Source organism: Salvelinus sp. IW2-2015, linkage group LG2 (genome assembly GCF_002910315.2).
Source record: "Salvelinus sp. IW2-2015 linkage group LG2, ASM291031v2, whole genome shotgun sequence".
Taxonomy (NCBI): domain Eukaryota; kingdom Metazoa; phylum Chordata; class Actinopteri; order Salmoniformes; family Salmonidae; genus Salvelinus; species Salvelinus sp. IW2-2015.
The window spans coordinates 9,773,407-9,794,032 of NC_036839.1; the positions used below are offsets into that span (position 1 = coordinate 9,773,407).

Consider the following 20,626-nt stretch of genomic DNA (forward strand, 5'->3'; position numbering starts at 1 on the left):
GGTTGAAATACAGCCTGAATTCAAACCAGGGTGTCTGTAGTGACGCCTCGAGCACTGAGATGCAGTGCCTTGGACCACTGCACCACTCGGGAGCCCTAAATGTTAATGGATAACTAAAATGTTAATTGTAATTGTAGTACAATGACTGTAGAGTGGTGAAAAACAAAAGACGAAGAAGCTGACTCATTATATCATGAAAACACGCCCTCTTTGAGTACATACCAAGGCCAAAAGATCCATGAAATGAAGAAAGTTTCATTGCCAAGCGAAAATGGACGGGGGAAAGCTTACCTCTAAACATTCATGCAAGTCCCTGACATAGGCCTTCTCAGTCTGAAGGAGTTCAGCCATTATGAACCTGGATAAATACACAAATACAATATATCAGCAACCAGCAATGACATCGTCTGCGTTTCAAACAGCTCCCTGTTCCCGACATAGTGCACTACTTTTGATCAGCACCAATAGGGTGCCATTTGGGACGAACGCGTAGTCTCTTCCCGCAGCCCCATTCCAAGACTACCAATGACAATATCGAGCCATATCACATGAACTGCACCATGAATTGTGTTTTGTTATTTTGTAAACATATTTGAAGTTTTATATACTGCATATAAGAGAGGGATACAGAAGAGGAAGTGAGCGGAGGACCGAACCACTGGCCATATCTGGTCTGGCCACAGCAGACGACAGCACTACCACTAGACCCCAGCACATCATGGAATGTTAAACGTAGGCCGATACACCTCATCAAAAGCCATAGTACTACTATAGACTTCACTACTGTGCAACACTCGCTTCCTCCAGCGGTTTCTCCCTATTCCTCTGTAGGGTCTGTAGTGTGTACTCACTCTTTCTTCCTGGCTGACTTCCTCTTCTCCTCGTTGACCTCGTGGTTGGGGTCGCGGAGCTTCACCTCCCCAGGATCAGTCAGGCTGGCTGGGATGATGTCCAGCTCCAAGTCCTTATTATCCTGTCAGATACAGAGGGAGAGCTCAGCACACGTCCCAAATGGCACCCTATTCCCTATGTAGTGCACTACTTTATACCAGAGCCCTATGGGCCCTGGTCAAAAGTGGGGCACTGCATAGGGAATAGGGTGCCATTTGGGATGCAACATTTCAACATGGTCCATGATGACACAGCACTTACACATGAAATAGACTTTTCGAACAGACTGTGTTTCAATTAGAGGAGGAATTGATGCCTGTGTGTCGAGATGAGGACTTCAAACTGAGATGTGTTAGGTCTTGCCCCTGGTTTTCTTTGCCCCAAGGTGGTAGAGATACTAGCTACTGTAATAAGCTCTGTGAACGTCTTCCATTTGTAAGACAGTCCCTCTGACGTGTATTTGCAGGACCATGCTACAGGGGAGGTGACCACTAAGGGAGCTATGACAACAGCAGCAGGTGAAGGACTATACATTCAAGGGAGCACAAATGAGGAATATCATGTTTGACAAAATTTGTTTCATTCCATACGTCCTTTGAAAACACAGTCATTAGCAATAGAAAGACTAAGCCTAATTAGTGACCAGGGATTGGGGTTGTGTTGATGAATGAGCGTTCACAGCAGGTGGGGTTAGTCCTTAGTCTCATAGGGGCCCTACAGGGGACCTTACCTCGGAGCTGATGCCCAGTGATTTCTCCAAACTAGAACGGTACTTCCCCATCCGGAGGGAGAAGTCTCGGTAGCGCTTGTCCACRGTGGTGACCCACTTCTTCAGCTCAGTGACGTGCACATGGCCCTTTTCCACAAAGCTGTCGGCCAGCTGAATGAGGAGCTTCACCTTCTCCTTGGTTTGCTGTAGGAAGCACATGGAGAGATGACGTGTATAAGTGTGTGTGTGTGTACGTGAGTTTGCCTAACGTGTGTGTGTATTATTAAACGTGTGTGTATGTGTGTAAGCATGATCGTGTGTGAGTGTTTCAATCATCTGTAGCCTCCACACTCCCCATCAGTGTCTAGGCTGACGCTTGAGAGAGTGCATACATGCCTCAGGAGAGATCTCTAACACTTGCTTGCAGCCTGAACCACTGGGCTGTAGACAGGCAGACACAAGGCAGGCTGCAGTGGAAATGTTTGGCTAATATCATACGCAGGTATAGGGTCAGCAGTAAGTGAGGGAGTCTGAGCAGACTCCGAACAGTAGCTCTAGGGCTGCGTACCAGATGGCACCCTACTCCAAAAGTAGTGCACTACATAGGGAGTAAGGTGCCATTTGGGACGTAACCTAGATCTGCTTCCCAGGTCCAGGTCCACACCTTGGCGGAGACTCTGAATTCCTCGTACTCCTTCAGCAGTTCCTGACTCCTCTCGCCGCTCTCTCCAGGGGAGGTGTGAGTGGAGAGGTAATACTCTCCTGTTTCCTGGATCCAGTCTAAGGCCTGCGGAGACAGACGGGACAGGGGGGAGTGAAGAGAAGTGAAGAGCTCCCTCTTTCCATATTCCTCTCTCCCTCTCTGCATGCCCTCTATCTTTCATCGGTGGCTGTGCTGGCCATCGAAAACAAACAAAACCACCACGTATCCCTGGCTGGGTCTAGTCCAGCGCCAGATGTTATGGACATGCAGTATAAACACAGCACTCGGAGTGCTTGGGCTGCGTTCAGGAGAGCTCACCTGTTTTTTGTTGTTGTTTTTAATTTGTATTTTTAGGGGGTAGATCAGCTTTAATATTGCAGATAGATTGTAGCTTCCATCAACGTAATTGTCTGCATTACTTCCAATCACCCATATATATTTTTGCAAATATACATATACACATAAACTCAGCAAAAAAAGAAACGTCCCTTTTTCAGGACCCTGTCTTTCAAAGAAAATTCGTAAAAATCCAAATAACTTCACAGATCTTCATTGTAAAGGGTTTAAACACGGTTTCCCATGCTTGTTCAATGAACCATAAACAATTAATGAACATGCACCTGGGGAACGGTCGTTAAGACTCTAACAGCTTACAGACGGTAGGCAATTAAGGTCACAGTTATGAAAACTTAGGACACTAAAAAGGCCTTTCTACTGACTCACACCAAAAAAAAAAAAAAAAAGAAAGATGCCCGGGGTCCCTGCTCATCTGCGTGAACGTGCCTTAGGCTTGCTACAAGGAGGCATGAGGCAATGTCCGTACTGTGAGACGCCTAAGACAGCGCTACAGGGAGACAGGATGGACAGCTGATCGTCCTCGCAGTGGCAGACCACGTGTAACAACACCTGCACAGGATCAGTACATTTGAACATCACACCTGCGGGACAGGTACAGGATGGCAACAACAACTGCCCGAGTTACACCAGGAACACATAATCCCTCCATCAGTGCTCAGACTGTCCACAATAGGCTGAGAGAGGCTGGACTGAGGGCTTGTAGACCTGTTGTAAGGCAGGTCCTCACCAGACATCACCGGCAACAACGTTGCCTATGGGTACAAACTCACCGTCGCTGGACCAGACAGGACGGGCAAAAAGTGCTATTCACTGACAAGTCGCGTTTTTGTCACACCAGAGGTGATGGTCGGATTCGCGTTTATCGTCGAAGGAATGAGCGTTACACCGAGGCCTGTACTCTGGAGTGCGATCAATTTGGAGGTGGAGGGTCCGTCATGGTCTGGGGCGGTGTGTAACAGCATCCTCGGACTGAGCTTGTTGTCATTGCAGGCGATCTCAACGCTGTGTGTTACAGGGAAGACATCCTCCTCCCTCATATGGTACCCTTCCTGCAGGCTCATCCTGACATGACCCTCCAGCATGACAATGCCACCAGCCATACAGCTCGTTCTGTGCGTGATTTCCTGCAAGACAGGAATGTCCGTGTTCTGCCATGGCCAGCGAAGAGCCTGGATCTCAATCCTATTAAGCACGTCTGGGACCTGTTGGATCGGAGGGTGAGGGCTAGGGCCATTCCCCCCAGAAATGTCCGGGAACTTGCAGGTGCCTTGGTGGAAGAGTGGGGTAATATCTCACAGCAAGAACTGGCAAATCTGGTGCAGTCCATGAGGAGGAGATTCACTGCAGTACTTAATGCAGCTGGTGGCCACACCAGATACTGACTGTTACTTTTGATTTTGACCCCCCCTTTGTTCAGGGACACATTATTACATTTCTGTTAGTCACATGTCTGTGGAACTTGTTCAGTTTGTCCCAGTTGTTGAATCTTGTTATGTTCATACAAACATTTACACGTTAAGTTTGCTGAAAATAAACGCAGTTGACAGTGAGAGGACGTTTCTTTTTTTGCTGATTTTAAATACACATACATATGCATACATACACATTCATATAGATACATATATATATATACATATCTTTTAAAAATATATTTTCCTTTATTACTTTCTAACCCTACCACCCCTAATTGGAGTAAACTAGTAAACAACAACGCTTAGGCTTCTACTTCCAGCTTGCTAAATACATTTTATGCACAGTCTATTTTACAATAGTTCTATTTTGTATGTTTTTACTCCTGTCCTTCCCTTACCCTCAACCTCTCCCATCTATTTCTGATGTCCATCCGGTTTGCCATATCTTTTTTACTGTGCTCTTTCACAAAAGTTCTGAACCTACTGTATATACATTTTACGGACACAGTATGTTTTATATTAGTTTCTGTTGTTATTAATCCCAACCTTCAGCTCCATTCAACCCCTCCCATCTATCTCTTAGAAACATCCATATTGGATTTCTATTAGCCATATATTTTTCAACTGTTCTGTGATGTCTCACAAAAGTTCTGAACCTTTCTATTCTCATTGTTGTAAATTTGTAAATTGAAAATAAACATTTTTGCTAAAAGCATTATTATAATATTGATCGATAGACTATGACTTTCCAGATCACCCAGTAGTGCTTTCTGCGGAGTTAGCTCCAGGTAAATATTGCAATTCTTCCGCCATTCCTGGACCTGTGACCAAAAACGAGCTACAGTACATATGGAGAGTACCAAAACAAGTGATCTAATGACTCTGTCTCTTCGCAGCAAAATCTGCAGAACTGGGAAGGTTGTATCCCCCATATAAATAACATTCTATTGGTTGCAAGAATTTTCGATAATTATTTAAATTGAAAAATTCTCATTTTTGAATCCGCCGTTGTTTTGCGTATCAGTTCATAAACCATGTGCTGTGGAATCGGTACGTCACAAATCTCTTCCCAACTATTTTGCAATCTATATGGCACGGCTGTCCATTTTTTGGTCATTAAATGATACTGGTATACTTTTTGTATTTATCACAATTGTCTTTAACCAATTATGGTTGTTAAGGCAGGGCCGACAGACAAGTTCCCCCTTCCACTTTCCTCTTCCATTTTTTTGCGGTAATGCTGCAATTAGTTGGTTGTAATTTTGGGTAGAGCCGACATTCCCATATGTTTTTGTTAGCTGCATGTGTGACAACTCCACCAGTCCTATTTATGATATAATTAGTATATTTGAATTTAACTACAATATTTGGTGTATTATTTGTTCTGTCTTTTCTGGTGGATTAAATTGAAATTGCAACCAAATTTCTATGACTTGTTTTAAAAATAGTGATATTTGGGAGATGATTTCCTTTCCACATAACTGAAAGTGAGAGGTTGTAATCTGAATAAAGGGAAAAAGGCCTTTCTTGAACATAGGGTGAGACATTCTTACTAATTTGCTAGAGAACCAGTTTGGATTTATGTATAACTTTTGTATAACTGAAGCCTTTAGTGAGAGGTCTAATGCTTAATATTTGATCATTTCTGCCCTTTGAATTCATATTCATTATATAACTAGGCTTGGTTAATTTTGTACTTCTTGCGGTTCAAAATGAAATGGAATATTTTTTTCTCATAGAATTTTTAAAACTATTCACTAGGTGTAGGCAAGACCATAAGCAAATAGGTCAACTGGGATATGACTAAAGAGTTTTAATCAGGGAGATTTTTCCACAAATAGACAGGTATTTACCTTTCCATGGTAGCAAGAGTGAGATAATATCTTTCTTTCAGGATATGTATACCGAGTATATCCACATCACTATCAGACCATATTATTGGTTAACTACACAGTAATGTAAAAGTTGTATTTTTTTGTGATCCAATACATAATATCATAATTTGGTTGTAATCCAAAGAGGTTAGAAAAAATATCTAGACCCTCTATGAGGCTGTGGAGGGATCCAAATTGTAGATTTAAAAGAAAACATGAATCATCAGTGTACAATGACACCTTTGTGTTTAAGCCCTGTATTTCTAATCCCTTGATATTATTGTTGGATCTGATTTTAATAGCTAACATTTCCATGGCCATAATAAATAGATTTGCCGATAGTGGACAACCTTGTTTTATTCCTCTTGACAGTTTAAAACTTTCTGAGAAGTAGCCATTTTACTATTTTACACCGAGGGTTACTATACATAACTTTAACCCATTTTATTAGAGATTGTCCAAAATTGAAATGTTCCAGGCATTTATATATAAACTCCAGTTGTACTTTATCAAAAGCCTTTTCAAAGTCAGCTATGAATAGCAGGCCTGGTTTCCCATTTTTTCATAGTGTTCTATTGTTTCCAGTACTTTCCCTATATTATCTCCAATGTATCGTCTGATTAGAATGAATAATGTCCGACAAAACCTTTAATTCTATGCGTTATACATTTTGGTAGAATTTTTGCATCACAACATTGAAGTGTAAGGGGCCTCCAATTTTTTTTATGGACTGGACCTTTATATTTCCCACTTGTTTCAGTAATAACGAAATCAGACCTTGTTGAGTGTCTGATAATCTACAATTTCCATAGGAGTGGTTAAAACATGCTAATGACGGTCCTCTGAGTATATCAAAAAAGGTTTGGTATACCTCAATTGGTATGCCATCCAGCCCTGGAGTTTTCCCGGACTTAAAGGCTTTAATTGCATGAAGAAGTTCCTCCTCTGTAATTTCGCTTTCACATGAGTCTTTCTGCACGGTTGTTAATTTTACATTATAAATAGAAAAAAAATCCGTACAATTAGCTTCGGTTAGAGGAGTTGGAGGAGACTGAAACATTTTTTTTTTACAATATATTACAAGGAAATAGAAGGTCTAACAGAACAGATAGATAGCAATAATATATTGTATTGTAAATATATTATTGCTATCTATCTGTTCTGTTAGACCTTCTATTTCCTTGTAATATATTGTAAAAAATAAAGCAAACTGGATGGAATATGGGGAAAAATTGCACCAAATAATTTTTTATCTTCATCTTAGAAATGCTACCAAAAAGAATTTATTTCCTTGGTTTGTATGGACTCTTTTGACCTAAATTGCTTTTGTTTTAGAGATGAGTACTGAATTGCATGGCCTCTAAAGTCACATTTAAAAGTGTCCCATACAATAAGGGGATTTGCTGTACCTACAGTATGTTATTGTAAATGCTGTCCTACTTAAAAACAAGTTATCATCCAATAGGCTTTGATTACATTTCCAATCTCCTCGCCCACGTGGTAAGAGTAATGTATATGCCAATTATCTGATGGTCCGACTGCATTCTATCCCCTATCAACACTTTTTAAACTTTTGGTGACATAAGAAATGACATAAGAAAGTAGTCAAGACGACTAGCTTGGTTGAGCCTCCCCCATGTATATCTCAGTAGGTCAGGATATTTAAGCCTCCATATATCCACTAGTTCCAATATATCCATGACAGTCATGACTTCGTTAATAGCGTGAGGGTGATAGTTTGTAGTGTGATTTCCTTTACGGTCCATTGAGGTATTTAAAACAGTATTAAAATCTCCCACCATAATAATAGAGTCTTGTAGGGTTGATAATTTATTATATATACTTTCAAAGAAGTGTGGATCATCATTATTTGGTCCGTAAAGGTTAATGACCCATACCTGTTTATGGTCCAGTAACATATTTAAAATCATCCATCTACCTTACGGATCTGTTTGGACAATTTGCACATTCGGATCCAAATGACTGTTGATTAATATCACTTTTGAGTTTCTTTCCCCATGGGAGAAGTATATTTCACCACCCCAGTCCTTTTCCCACACAACTTCATCTAAAATTGTTGAATGAGTTTCCTGTAAACAATAGATATTATATTCCTCTTTGAGCCAGGTAAATATTGTTCTTCTTTTCTTATTATCTTCTAAGCCATTACAATTGTAACTGGCTATACTTATATTTCACCATTTACCATAACAAGATACACGTTTCAAATCTATTTATCATAATATATGTTGGTAAATGTACCATTAAAAAGTACCATAGTGATTGAGTGTCCATCTAGCTCACCTGTTTGGCACTGCGTTCGAACACCACGTACTGCTGGCACTGGTCCAGGCGCCGTTTCTTCATGGTCCAAAAGTGCAGAACCCGGTTCTCCCTCTGGAGCAACTCATTGAGGATGGCTAGAGAGGAGAGGGAGACCAGGGAGCACAGACAGAAGTTAGCATATCGTCAACACAGTGGTTTCAAACACAACCCTCACTATTCCATATAGAACATAAGAAACTTTAGAAGTAAGTTCAGCGCTGGTCAAAAGTAGGCATGCAGTGAGTCTGGGGAAACGCACTCCACAAATGAAATATAATTATTATTAGCTACTATATAGGGAATAGGGTGCCATTTAGGATGCCATTTGGGACACACATTATGATCGTGCAATAGGGCTGTTGTGACTGACCTTTAACCTGCTGCTCGGGTCCTCTGGCGTGGCCTGAAGCACCAGGTATACCCACGTTGTTCCTGTGGATATACTTCAGGAATACCTCAGCATTTCTCCTGGCCAACGTGCATGCCTGGGCCACAAGAAGGGACATTGTCGAAACAGGATCATTGCAACGGACGACATATCCACAACTACCATCCAGAATACATTGAAACTGAGGTTAAGATATTGCATGTGTGACACCATAGATACATCACTGTCAACATGGTTATTCGTTTTTAGTTGACAACAAGTAAACTGGCATTCACAACATGTCTTGCAAGAGGTGGACATGTATTTCAGTTCTGTAAAGGGAAAATCAATATGAAACCTAACAGCTACGTGTTGCAGAATACAGATGTGTCCTACTGAAGAGAATCAGACAGACAGAACAGCCCGAGTTCATGGTCTGTGAATATGCAGCAAATTAATGATCAACAGAACATGGGTTGCGTCCCACCCTAATGTATTAGCTTGCTAATATTGCTCTAGCTATTTATTCTGTAACGTTAGCTAGTTTCAAGTATACTTTTTATTACTGTCGTCCTTACATAGTTAGTGACACCACTGAATTTTCCCTGGAGTTTTTCCATTTTGATTCTAGCTAGCTAGCTGGGTCATTATGCCGTTATGCATTTGCCGCGTTTGGGGAAAAGGAACAAAGAGGGGTGGCGACGGTTCTTGATCTTGAGTCATGACCCAGCTAGTGTGGCTAATAGCTAGCTAGCTACGTTCATCTGTTTGTTTGCTAAGTTTGTAGCTAAATGGGATCGCTAGCTAGCTACGTATTTATCTGTACTGTATACTAGCTAATTGTCTGTGTTGTTTTATTATTTTAATTGCAGACGAACATGATCTACCACCGCAGACAAAGGAGGCACAGGGAATAGGGAACCATTTGAGACACAACCATGTTGCTCTGCTGTACCTTGAGGAAGGCTTCCTTCTGCTCCAGGTGTTTGCTGATGAGGGGGATGACATGGTCAGTCTCGGCCATGGCTCCCAGCTTGTCATGGCCACCACACCAGTCCTCATCCCTCCTGTACTCCTGCTCCAGACTCTCCAGCACACTGCACACCTGAGGAGGGCACAGGGGTCTCAGTTAGTCTTCATGCTAGGTTGGACACAATTTCGAGGTGCCATCACAGAACCGGACATTCTACCAATATGCAGCCTTTTCTATAGCGACAGGTTGACAAGATGGAGGCCCTCCAGACCACCACCACCATTTGTCTCAATGGATGGGAAATGCTTGAGGTGGTTCTTGAGTGATTGCGCCACACCTAAAAACAAAGGGAGCGCTATGTTGGGGTGGTGTGGCCACACACCTGCTCTGAGGTCTTGTAGAAGGCCACAGAAGCGTTGACCAGCTTGAGACGATCCTCCATCTTGAGCATGAGCTGTTGCCAGTGCATGGCCACCTTCTCGGCGCAGGCCCGTATGCCGTCCGGGTCAAAGTGGCCCGCCTGGAGCATGACCTCAGCCTTCTGCTGCACCTGCAGGGCACTCTGGTGGGTCTTCTGGAGGGAATTGGCATGGAACAGGGACTGAGGGGGGGGGACACAGAGAGAGAAGGAGAGAGAGGGGTTGTTTAGGTTCAGGGTAAGTGACATGACAATGTTACATGATCATGTGTTCATTTTAACAGTGTAAATATGATGTGTTTTTACAAACTGAACATGTGCCAAGACTTTATGTATTCTTTTGTTGAAATGGGTTTTCTACGATGTTGTTTTTTGGGGCTGAACCATAGGTGAGGAAAGCATGGTAATGTTAACCCTTTTTGCCTAAAGACTTGATATATGCCATTGACTGTAGTCCAGTCTAGTCTGGTGCTTGCAAGGCATTTTGGGAGCTCGGGTATCCTTTGGACGTCATTGCCTATGTGATTAAAACCTTGCAATAAATGATGATTTAAAGTTGATTTTTGTTTTTATAAAAAAAAAAGATGCAAAAATATGAGAGGCTTAAAGATAAGTGACATTTCATTAGCTACTTGTCTGGAGCTGTCGAAAGATACTGTCACACTAAGAATAAATGCAATTATCTTTCCATATGGCCTCTCCATGTCTATGTCCCAAATTGCACCCTATTCCCTATGAAGTGCACTACTTTTGACCATGACCCTGGTCAATAGTAGTGCACGATATAGGGAATAGGGTGCAATTTGTGATGTAACGTCATCTGCACTTCTTCTCTCCTCATTTTCCCTCATCTCATATATACTGTGTACAAAATATTAGGAGCACCTTCCTAATATTGAGTTGCACCCCCCTTTGCCCTCAGAACAGCCTCAATTCGTCGAGGTATGGACTCTACAAGGTGTCGAAAGCATTCCACAGGGATGCTGGCCCATGTTGACTCCAATGCTTTCCACAGTTGTGTCAAGTTGGCTGGATGTCCTTTGGGTGGTGGACCATTCTTGATACACACGGGAAACTGTTGAGCATGAAAAACCCAGCAGTGTTGCAGTTCTTGGCACACTCAAACCGGTGCACCTGGCACCTACTACCATACTCCATTCAAAGGCCCTTAAATATTTTGTCTGGCCCATACACCCTCTGAATGGCACACATACACAATCCATGACTCAATTGTCTCAAGGCTTAGAAATCATTCTTTAACCTGTCTCCTCCCCTTCAACTACACTGATTAAAGTGGAGTTAGCAGGTGACATCAATAAGGAATCATAGCTTTCACCTGGTCAGTCTATGTCATGGAAAGAGCAGGTGTTCCTAATGTTTTGTACACTCAGTGTACGTTGTCCTCTAGAAAGAGAACATTCAGTTGTAACAGTGTCAGTGTTTTTGCTTGGCTAGGCTGCACTACATCACAAAGGAAAACATAAATCAGAATTGAACAGAAATGCATTTTAACAAGTCTATTCAATCTTACAGAATTAAACCCATAGAGGCAAACTACCATGTTGTGCTTTTCCGGTCAGAACCAGGCCTGATTTACAACTATAAATCCACCAGAGAAAGCTAATACAGGAGAAAAGGGAATAAAGCCGTCAAGAATAATTCAACTTTTCTGCACTTACACAAGAATGAGTGCAGTATTTAACTTTAAGTTACTACTTAATCAAAAACATTACAAATTATGTATTATCATACACAAAAAAACAGGAATTGTTTCCAAAGGGAATACGAGCAATTGAGTTTGTCCTTTGAATGAAAAATCCATTGAAAATATCTGCAGAATAGGAACGAGAAGAAAATGTACCGTTACATAACAAATATGGAATTTAATTTCTACACGAGTCCCATTACCTAACTCTAGAAGCCTTCCTAAACTATAACGTAAAGCAGAGTCGCATCCCAAATGGCTCTCTATTCCCTTTATAGTGCACTACTTTGGACCAGGGCTCATAGGGCTCTGGTCAAAAGTAGTGGACTTTAATAGGGAATAGGGTGCCATTTGGGATGCATCCCAGGTTTCTGGTCCACAGCTAATGGAGGGCCAGGGAAATGCTGACTCCCCATGAAAGCATAGGAGCCATAAACCTTTCATAAAGCATCAATCTTATAGGAGTATATATCACATAACAGTCACTGGTTCATCTAGAACGCTCTGTCAATGTAGTTACTTTTACAACATCCATTTTGCATCTAATATGATATAGTCAGGGAGATCCAGACTTAACTCCCTTAAAGGGTCATCTATGATTGCTACATCTATTTGTTTTACTTTTAGAATTATTGATACAATCAGGTCCAAAATGATTTCCTTGATAAAGATGAGCAAAAAAGACAGTATAATAATATATTATGTATATTAATACAAATACTGGCTATTCTTTATGCTCACAAATGCAGAAAATTCTATTATTTTACACTAATACAATTTCTCAGAGAAAGAGATTTTGTTTAATAAGTATATACAGTATATTTTTCCTCTCAAAGACATATGGGTGAAAATGATTGGCATCCCTGTTTTCAATACCTTTCAATACCTCACCATGCGAGGATATTGGCACTGAGCCTTTTTGTAAAATGTTTTATGAGATTGGAGAACACGTCGGGAGGGATCTTAGACCATTCCTCCAAACAGAATATTTCCAGATCCTTGATATCCTTTGTCTGCTCTTATGAACTGCCCTTTTCAATTCAAACCACAGGTTTTAAACAGTGTTCATGTCCAGAGACCGAGATGGCCATTGCAAAATGTCAATTTTGTGGTCAATTATCCATTTCTTTGTGAATGTTGATGTCTGCTTGGGGTTATTGTCTTGCTGGAAAATCCACTTGCGGCCAAGATTCAGCCTCCCAGTAGGGGCAACCAAGTTGTTGGCTAAAATGTCCTGGTACTGGGTAAAGTTCATGATGCCGTCGACCTTAACAAGCACCCCAGGACCAGTGGAAGCCAAATAGCCACATAACATCAAAAATCCATCACCATATTTTACAGTAGGTATGAGGTTATTGTCTGCTTATGCATTCTCATTTAGGCACCAAACACACCACTGGTGTGCACGGCCAAAAAGCAAACATTTCATGTCATCTGACCAAAGCACCAGGCGTTTACATTTTGTTGGATGACGTGAAAATTGAGATCTTTGGCCACGCACACCAGTGGTGGATTTGGCGTCGAAATGACGCATAAGCAGAAAAAAAACCATATCTACTGTACAATCTGGTGGTGGATGATCAAGGATGTATGGCGGGATGGTCTAAGATCCCTCCCAACGTGTTCTTCAATCTCATAAAACATTTGAGAAAAAGGCTCAGTGACGTTACCCTCGAAAGGTAAGGTATTGAAAGGGATGGAAAAAAGGAATGCCAATCATTTTGAGAGAAAAAAGTATCACTTGTTAAACAGAAGCTCTTTCTCTGAGCAATTGTATTCGTATAAAATAATATAATTGAATATAATTAACCTTTTTTTTTTGCATACAATACAGCTCAGTCTTTGTATTATTTATTTGATTATTTATTTCATGCTAAAGGTGCAGGTCATTGATTCTTGAAGAATATGTAACTTATAAAGGCCTCATCGTGAGTTTGGTTCAACTGTCGTGTCCCATCAGTACCCAAAATATAAGCTTGTTTTACCTCATCCCTCAGCTGTTTACCAAAAAAAGTGGCGGGGTGTCGCTGTGTTGTCGTTTGAATCCCAGATTGCCCTTTTCTCTCTATAGGTCCTAATAGAAACCTGATGGGAAACAAATGTATTTACCCTAGAAAGCCAACACAGTGGCCTATCTCTCCCCATACCAAAGAGAGGAAAGGATGGTGATTACATTAAGAAAACTCCCTCTACACCCTGCACAGTGATTTAATTAAAGTTACTAATAGGTTCTTAAAGGGCTTATTTTCATTCCCCCCAAATCGATTCCAGAGCTGTGCTGGAAAGGATTCAGCACACATGCACATGCTCACACGCATGCACGCACCCACACAAACACACAAGTATACACACGCAAACACACGCACATATACTTAAGTATACACACACACACGCACACAGTCTTGGGTGGTGGTTCTTGGGCTGGAACAGGCCTCCGGATCCAGGCTTCACTACTCGGAGTCAGAGCCACAGCAGAACCAGACTGTGTGCCAGGTCACCAGCGTGCTGTGTGTGTGTGTGTGTGTCTGTGCTGAAACAGGACTTTACCAAGCAGCCCCATCCTGTGTGTGAGCGCTGCCGTCATGCTCAGAGCAGCAGCTATTTAAAGAGCTGAAGGAAAACAACCAGTGCACTGTTTTCCCCAGATAGTGTGTGTGTGTGTGTACGCCTGAGCCTGTGTAACATTGACAGACAATGTTTGCGCGGGTGTGTGCATCTGCGTGTGTGTGTGTCTTAACGGTATACGGAGTTCACACCAAATATGTCTTTGCGTTTAGCTGTGTTGTGTGCACACGCAAATGCAGAGTTTACACTTCGTGCACGCTTGTGTGTGTGTGTAGTTTAATGACAGCGCACGTTGCAGTGATTAGCCTGGTCAGTCAGCCTGGTTTTGGGGAGGGGGGAGCGGTTACCTCGATGGCCAGCTGGAACTGCTCATGCTCCCTCTGCAGTTGCTCTGCCTCTGACAGCGAGCTGGCATTCACCATGCTGGCGTTCAGCATGGACTCCCCGTTCCGGATCCAGCCCAGGACCTGCAGGGGGACACACAGAGAGGAGAGGAGTTTAGAGTTTACATTGGTACAGTACAGTTAGATCTAGGCCAGAGGAGGCTGGTGAGGGAGGATGTCTCATAATAATGGCTAAAATAGAATGGTACCAATCCTGTGTGTTTGATGTGTTGGATACCATTCCATTGATTCCGTTCCAGCCATAACTATGAGCCTGTCCTCCGATTTAATGTTCCACCAGCCACCACTGGTCTGGGCAACCATCAGCTCACGGGAAGCTACGGTCAATGTGGCTAGAAGAACTGGTTGGTGTAACGTAACATAATACAGTATTCAATAATGTCACTTTTCTATGACTATGAACATGCTCAGTCATGGTTCGCCTCAAACAGCAGTTGAAAACTGAGTCAGACCTAGAAATACAAAAGTCAGGCTTATGTAATGCATATCTAATGCGATCCCAAAATAAAGCATGAGATCAAACTAGAGGCACAAAGAGCTTTGGTATAGTTAGTTGAGCTTCACGAAAGCACAGCTTGGTGGCATAGTTGAACATAAACAAGGGGATAAACTAGGATTAGCAGTAGTATAATCTTCACGGGCATATTAACGATTAGATATTACATATGTTCCCTTCTGTTCATTTAGGAATCCCATGAGGGATTAGAAACATATGGATCATTTTTTTTCTCTAGCTTCCTAAAACTCAGAGACCGGCTGTGCAGAGGATATGGCTCATCAGTACCACTCTCTTTCTTTCTACCTCTCACTCTCTTTCTTTCTTTCTTTCTCCCTTTCTTTCTTTCTTTCTCCCTTCCCTCCTGCTACACCCTCTTTCTCTTTCACTCTCTCACTCTCTCAGCCCTTCCCTTTGCTACACCTTTTCCCCCTCCCCTCCCTTCCCTCCATTACCAACCACACTACCTGGACTGGGCACAGTCCCAGAAGCCTCCTTTATAGCTACTCTCCAGCAATCAGCCCTATTACCATTAGAGTGCGTCATGCAAAGTGGAGCCTCTTCACTCCCAGGTCCCCGGTGAGAGCAGTTTGGCCCTCAATTACAACAGTCCAAATGAGATTAGTGCAGAAGGAAGCTGGCGCGAGATGAGGAAAGAAACCGCGGACGGTGTGAGGGAACCCAACCATCTGTGGCAGGGTTATGAGGCTGCATGGCTATAGATTTTTCACCACTAGCTAGCTAGCGCTACTGCAAATGGTGATGGGATTTGCAGTAAGTCATAACATGAGTAATTCATCTTCCACGAGCCGGAATGACTCATAGGAGCCTGTCTCCTGTTGCGTAAGGCAGCTTGACGTACAAGTACACCCCCTGAACAGGACACTAGTCTATGACAGAGCCTTACTCCCAATCTACCTCCTTAACACAGAGTGTCAAGTAGAGACGGATTGGGTCCCATTCCTACAGTCTTAGCTATGATTCGGCCGGGGATCGAGCTCCCAACCTTCCAATCTCAGGGCGGACACTCTAACCACAAGGCCACTGAGTCGGTTCACTGATCTAACAGTGCACGCTGTTTCATTTATTTCTCCTTTATATATATATATGTGAGGTACATTTTCACCAGGGAAGTACGACTGAGATCAACATTTTGCTGGGAGCCCTGAGACTTGAAAAACGGTCAATAACAGCAAGAGCAGTAACTCTACTGACTTTCTACATGTGGCGTACATTATGTGTGTCACTAGCACTGCGACAAACATCATCCATTATTTACGGAAACTGCAGCATTTATCCAATAAATATCCACCTGCATTGATATTGAGGCCGAATCACTCATTGTTATATTTCATTTGACTTTAAGAGGTGATTTGCTACGTGGATGGTCCGGCAGACTTCAGTTTGAGAGAGCGATCCAGCAGATTTTATTCCTCTGTATTTCCACAGTTTGTCTATTTCTTGTATAGTGAGGAAGGCACACAGCTAAATGTGCTCTCTGTCAAACTGTCATTCAGATTGAAATTTCCCCAGAGAGCTTGCTCTCTCAGAATGCGTCCCAAATGGCACTCTACTCCCTACATAGTCCATAGGGCTCTAGTCAAAAGTAGCGCACTATATAGGGAATAGGGTACCATTTGAGAGGCAAGCTCAGATTGACACAGACAATACATTACTAGTCTGTCTGAGAAATGATTCAATAATCGAGTTGAGTGCTTTTCAATGGCACTGGCATACATTGACTTCACATTTGACTCTGGGCCATACAGGCAGATCAGTAGGCAAAAACGTTTGAGAGGAGTGAACAGCTGTCTTCACCAAGAAGCTAATACAAGCCAGTCATTGATCAAATATTGAATCACTGCTGGCAGCCATGCACTCACACTGACTGTTTTGATGTAGGGTTTATTCTGCTGGGTGGATGTGCGTGTATATTTGCACGTGCGGGTTTGCATGTATGTGTGTGTGTGTGTTTGCGTGAGTGTGTCTGTGTGTGTGTTTGAGACAGCCCTGGACTCTCACCAGCCCAGTTCGCCCTCGTTACCCCTATAATATATAAGCATGGGTGTACACCCACCTGTTTGACCTCTGACTGCAGGTGGCGGAGCTGCAGACACTCCTGCAGTCTCTTCTGGGTCTGGTCAGCGCTGACGTCCAGCTCATGCTGCTTCTCATGGAGGAACTCCAGCAGCTCCTGGACCTGAGTGGCCAGATCCACCTCTTTCTCCCCAGTCAACTCAATGCCTAGAACACCACACAGGACCATGGTCATTACGACATGAAATCATACAGTCACAAGTAGTTACATACCATAAATGAAGCTATGCATTTGTCTTGTTTTCAGACAAACTGGTTGAAACAATGTTGTCCCCATGTTATGTCAACCAAATAATGAAACGTGATGGTGTTGAATTAACGTGGGAAACTGATATTTATTTTCGTCTTTTTTTCACTGAACTTTAAATCCAATGAGATGGTTAGTATTATTGTTGAGAGCCCTACTGGCCCAGGTCAAAAGTAAAACACTATATAGTGAACGGGGTGCCATTTGGAATGCTCCCATACAGTTGAGTGTTTCGCCGTGCAATAGGGGTGACCTCATAAGGTAATATAAACTGTACCACTAGGTGGAGCTAGTGCACCAGTCCTTCTCCAATGAACACCAGCTAATTTCTTTCCGCCTTGTTCTTTCTCAACGAATTAAATCACCCGACTTAAAAAGACAACACTTCACTTCAATGTCTAATTAAATTATTACTGTGACTACCCAAAACCACAGGGTTATCAAGTGTATCTGATGAGACAAGAAAACAGTGTGTGCGTTCCAAATGGCACACGATGCGCCCTGGTCAAAAGTAGTGCACTTCAGAAGGAATAGGGCGCCATTTAGGACGCAGTCATAGCGAGGAGGAGTACCACTCCAAAAAACATCAATACAAATGTCTATACTGTACAGTTTAAAATGTGACCCTACACTGGGCTAATTTAATCTTCCAGGGGGAAATATTGTAGAAAGTCCAGCCCACACCTTTGGAGGGCTTAAGTCTCCATTGGTCAGGACAGAGGGGGATGTCACAGACCACACAGTCCATGAAGGGCACACGAGGGTGGCCCAGATTGAGTGCTTTTCCCAGAGTGCCATTTGGGATGCAGACCAGGCCTAGTATTAAACCCCATGCAGTGCAGTGAAGACGGTAAGAGGATTGTGCTGAGGGGAAAGGTAAGCCTTGCTTTTCAAACCTAATTCCTGACTCCTCTCCCTCTCTCCAGATGGTGAACTCCACAGATGTTCAGATAAGACTTCGACTACCCCTCTGAACTTCTACTGCTACCACCCTCCCTCCATCCCTCGCTACTATCAGATCCTTCCACATGAGCCCAAGTCAGGTGGCCGGTGGGTGGACCGCTGCTCTCTCTGAGTTGGCAGGGCAGCAAACCTACCCATTTACTCTCCTGTCCCTCTCTCTTAACCCATTCTACACCTAGCCCTGTTACATACCTGTAGCTGTAGACTCTCATGGCCGAACTACACACCATGTGAGTTACGCAACCTTTACATCATGCGGAACAGAAACATCCCGTGACAAGAGGGTCATTAGGGAGCAAAAGAGATACAGCTGAGTGTTTCCCCCGATCACTGCGCAATATGAGTGGCTGTCAGTGTTACCTGAGGCCTGGACCTCCATGATGTACTGGTGCAGGTCCTGTCCTTGCTGCATCACCTCGAAGGTCATGCTGTTCATGGCCAGCTTGCGCTCCGTGTGGCGCTGCAGCCGCTGCTCGGCCAGGGTCAGGTCCTCCGAGTTGAAGTCGTTCACCTGGCGCAGCAGGTCCTCGTTCCACGCGTCCAGCTCCGCCGTCACCTGCAGGGAGAGCAGAGGGCAAAGGTCAGAGGTTAACAATGTTGTTAGTGTTACACCTGGATGGCACACCTGGGGGGGGCCGTATCAAGCATCTCAGAGTACGAGTGCTGACCCGGGATCAGGTCCCCTCTGTCCATGTAGTCTTATTCATTGTGATCTAAAAGGAGAAACTGATCCTAACCCTACTCTGGGATGCTTGGTACACTGAGTCTTGTCATTAAGTCATTATGTGCAGCTCAGATGATATGGTGAAACAATAACACAGACAAATCCCTTAGGCATACTGTACATGTATAAGAACAGTATATAGCTCTCCCCATATTATATCTCATAATGACACCATTGCATAATACAAACCCAATGGTAATTCACAGCACGTCTCAGGTCTAGGACATTCTAGGAGAGCAGCACTGCACTGCACGCAGTTGTCTATCAAAGTCAACTGACATTAGGTCTCTCCAAGCCTTACGCTACGATCATTAGATTACTGTGTGGCCAGCAGATGGGCACAGCACACAGTAGCTCCCCCATACACCCCCCCCCCCCCCCCCCCCACTCCCATCGACCGGCCACCTGAGCCCCCTCTCCCCCCTCCCCCAGCCGCCGTCTCTCCGCTCACACCTCGATGGTGTACTGCTCAAAGATGCGTAGCTGCAGGAAGATATCCAGTTTGATTTTCCTCTCGTGGAACAGCTCCTCCATCTGGCCCTGGGCCTCGTCCAGGTGCTGCAGGACACTCTCGATGTGGGCGATGGAGCTGTTGTGGGGCATCTTGTTGGTGGACATTGCAGCGTCCCTGGAGCCCAGAGAGCGAGAGAGCGAGAGCGAGAGAGCGAGAGAGCGAGAGAGCGAGAGAGCGAGAGAGAGAGAGAGAGAGAGAGAGAGAGAGAGAGAGAGAGAGAGAGAGAGAGAAACCTGAGCTGTGAGCCGGGCAGTAATAAGACTAAGGCTCAAATGTCAACCTCTTAACGTTATCCCTTTATTGCGCACTATCTTTGACCAGGGCCGCTAGGACCCTAGTAGTGCCCTATAGAGAATAGCAAAATAGACGCAATGGGGGTGTTCTTGTCATGGTGTTAAGTGTTCAATAAGAGAGGTTGTAAAATATGTAATAAAGGAGACAGCTCTATTGAATAGCCTAATTGCCCACACTGTAAAGGCACTGTAGTCCTTTCCTGCAGTCAAATGACCTAGTGTCAGAAATATATATTTTTTTTTTGAGAAACGAAATGACAAAATGTAGACCTACAGTATCTTTGCTAAATAAGTTAACTTGAAGCCATTTGCAGTCCACATTGTTCTAAGTGGGTTCAATAGCATTCACACTGCCATAGGAGTCAGGACTACTGTACATTGCATTATGGCTGAGCAGGGACATGCCAGACTTTGTCAATAAGCAAGATTAAATGAATTATTGATAAGGCCTAAAAAGAGAACAAATAATTCTAATAACATTTTTAACAACAACTTGTTTTAAATAGGCTATGTCACACTTACAGGCACCATAATTTCTCCCCGTGGGCGTATAATATTAAAACAATGCAGATATGGAGGGTTTTACACG

At 43.3% G+C, this 20,626-nt stretch overlaps 1 protein-coding gene across 1 annotated transcript in view; it reads right to left on the reverse strand.

Moving 5' to 3' along the window:
• Nucleotides 1-20,626, reverse strand: part of LOC111974119 (kalirin) — a 280,207-nt gene that overhangs the window by 82,154 nt on the left and 177,427 nt on the right. Inside the window, exons 13-24 of the mRNA XM_070446990.1 lie at nt 19,684-19,858; nt 18,867-19,062; nt 17,277-17,443; nt 14,647-14,766; nt 9,994-10,212; nt 9,594-9,743; nt 8,642-8,756; nt 8,251-8,366; nt 2,265-2,387; nt 1,622-1,804; nt 852-973; nt 292-358 (exon numbers count right to left, since the gene is read on the reverse strand). Of these exons, the coding sequence (XP_070303091.1) occupies nt 292-358; nt 852-973; nt 1,622-1,804; nt 2,265-2,387; nt 8,251-8,366; nt 8,642-8,756; nt 9,594-9,743; nt 9,994-10,212; nt 14,647-14,766; nt 17,277-17,443; nt 18,867-19,062; nt 19,684-19,858 (1,753 nt within the window). The remainder of the gene's footprint in view (nt 1-291; nt 359-851; nt 974-1,621; nt 1,805-2,264; nt 2,388-8,250; nt 8,367-8,641; nt 8,757-9,593; nt 9,744-9,993; nt 10,213-14,646; nt 14,767-17,276; nt 17,444-18,866; nt 19,063-19,683; nt 19,859-20,626) is intronic.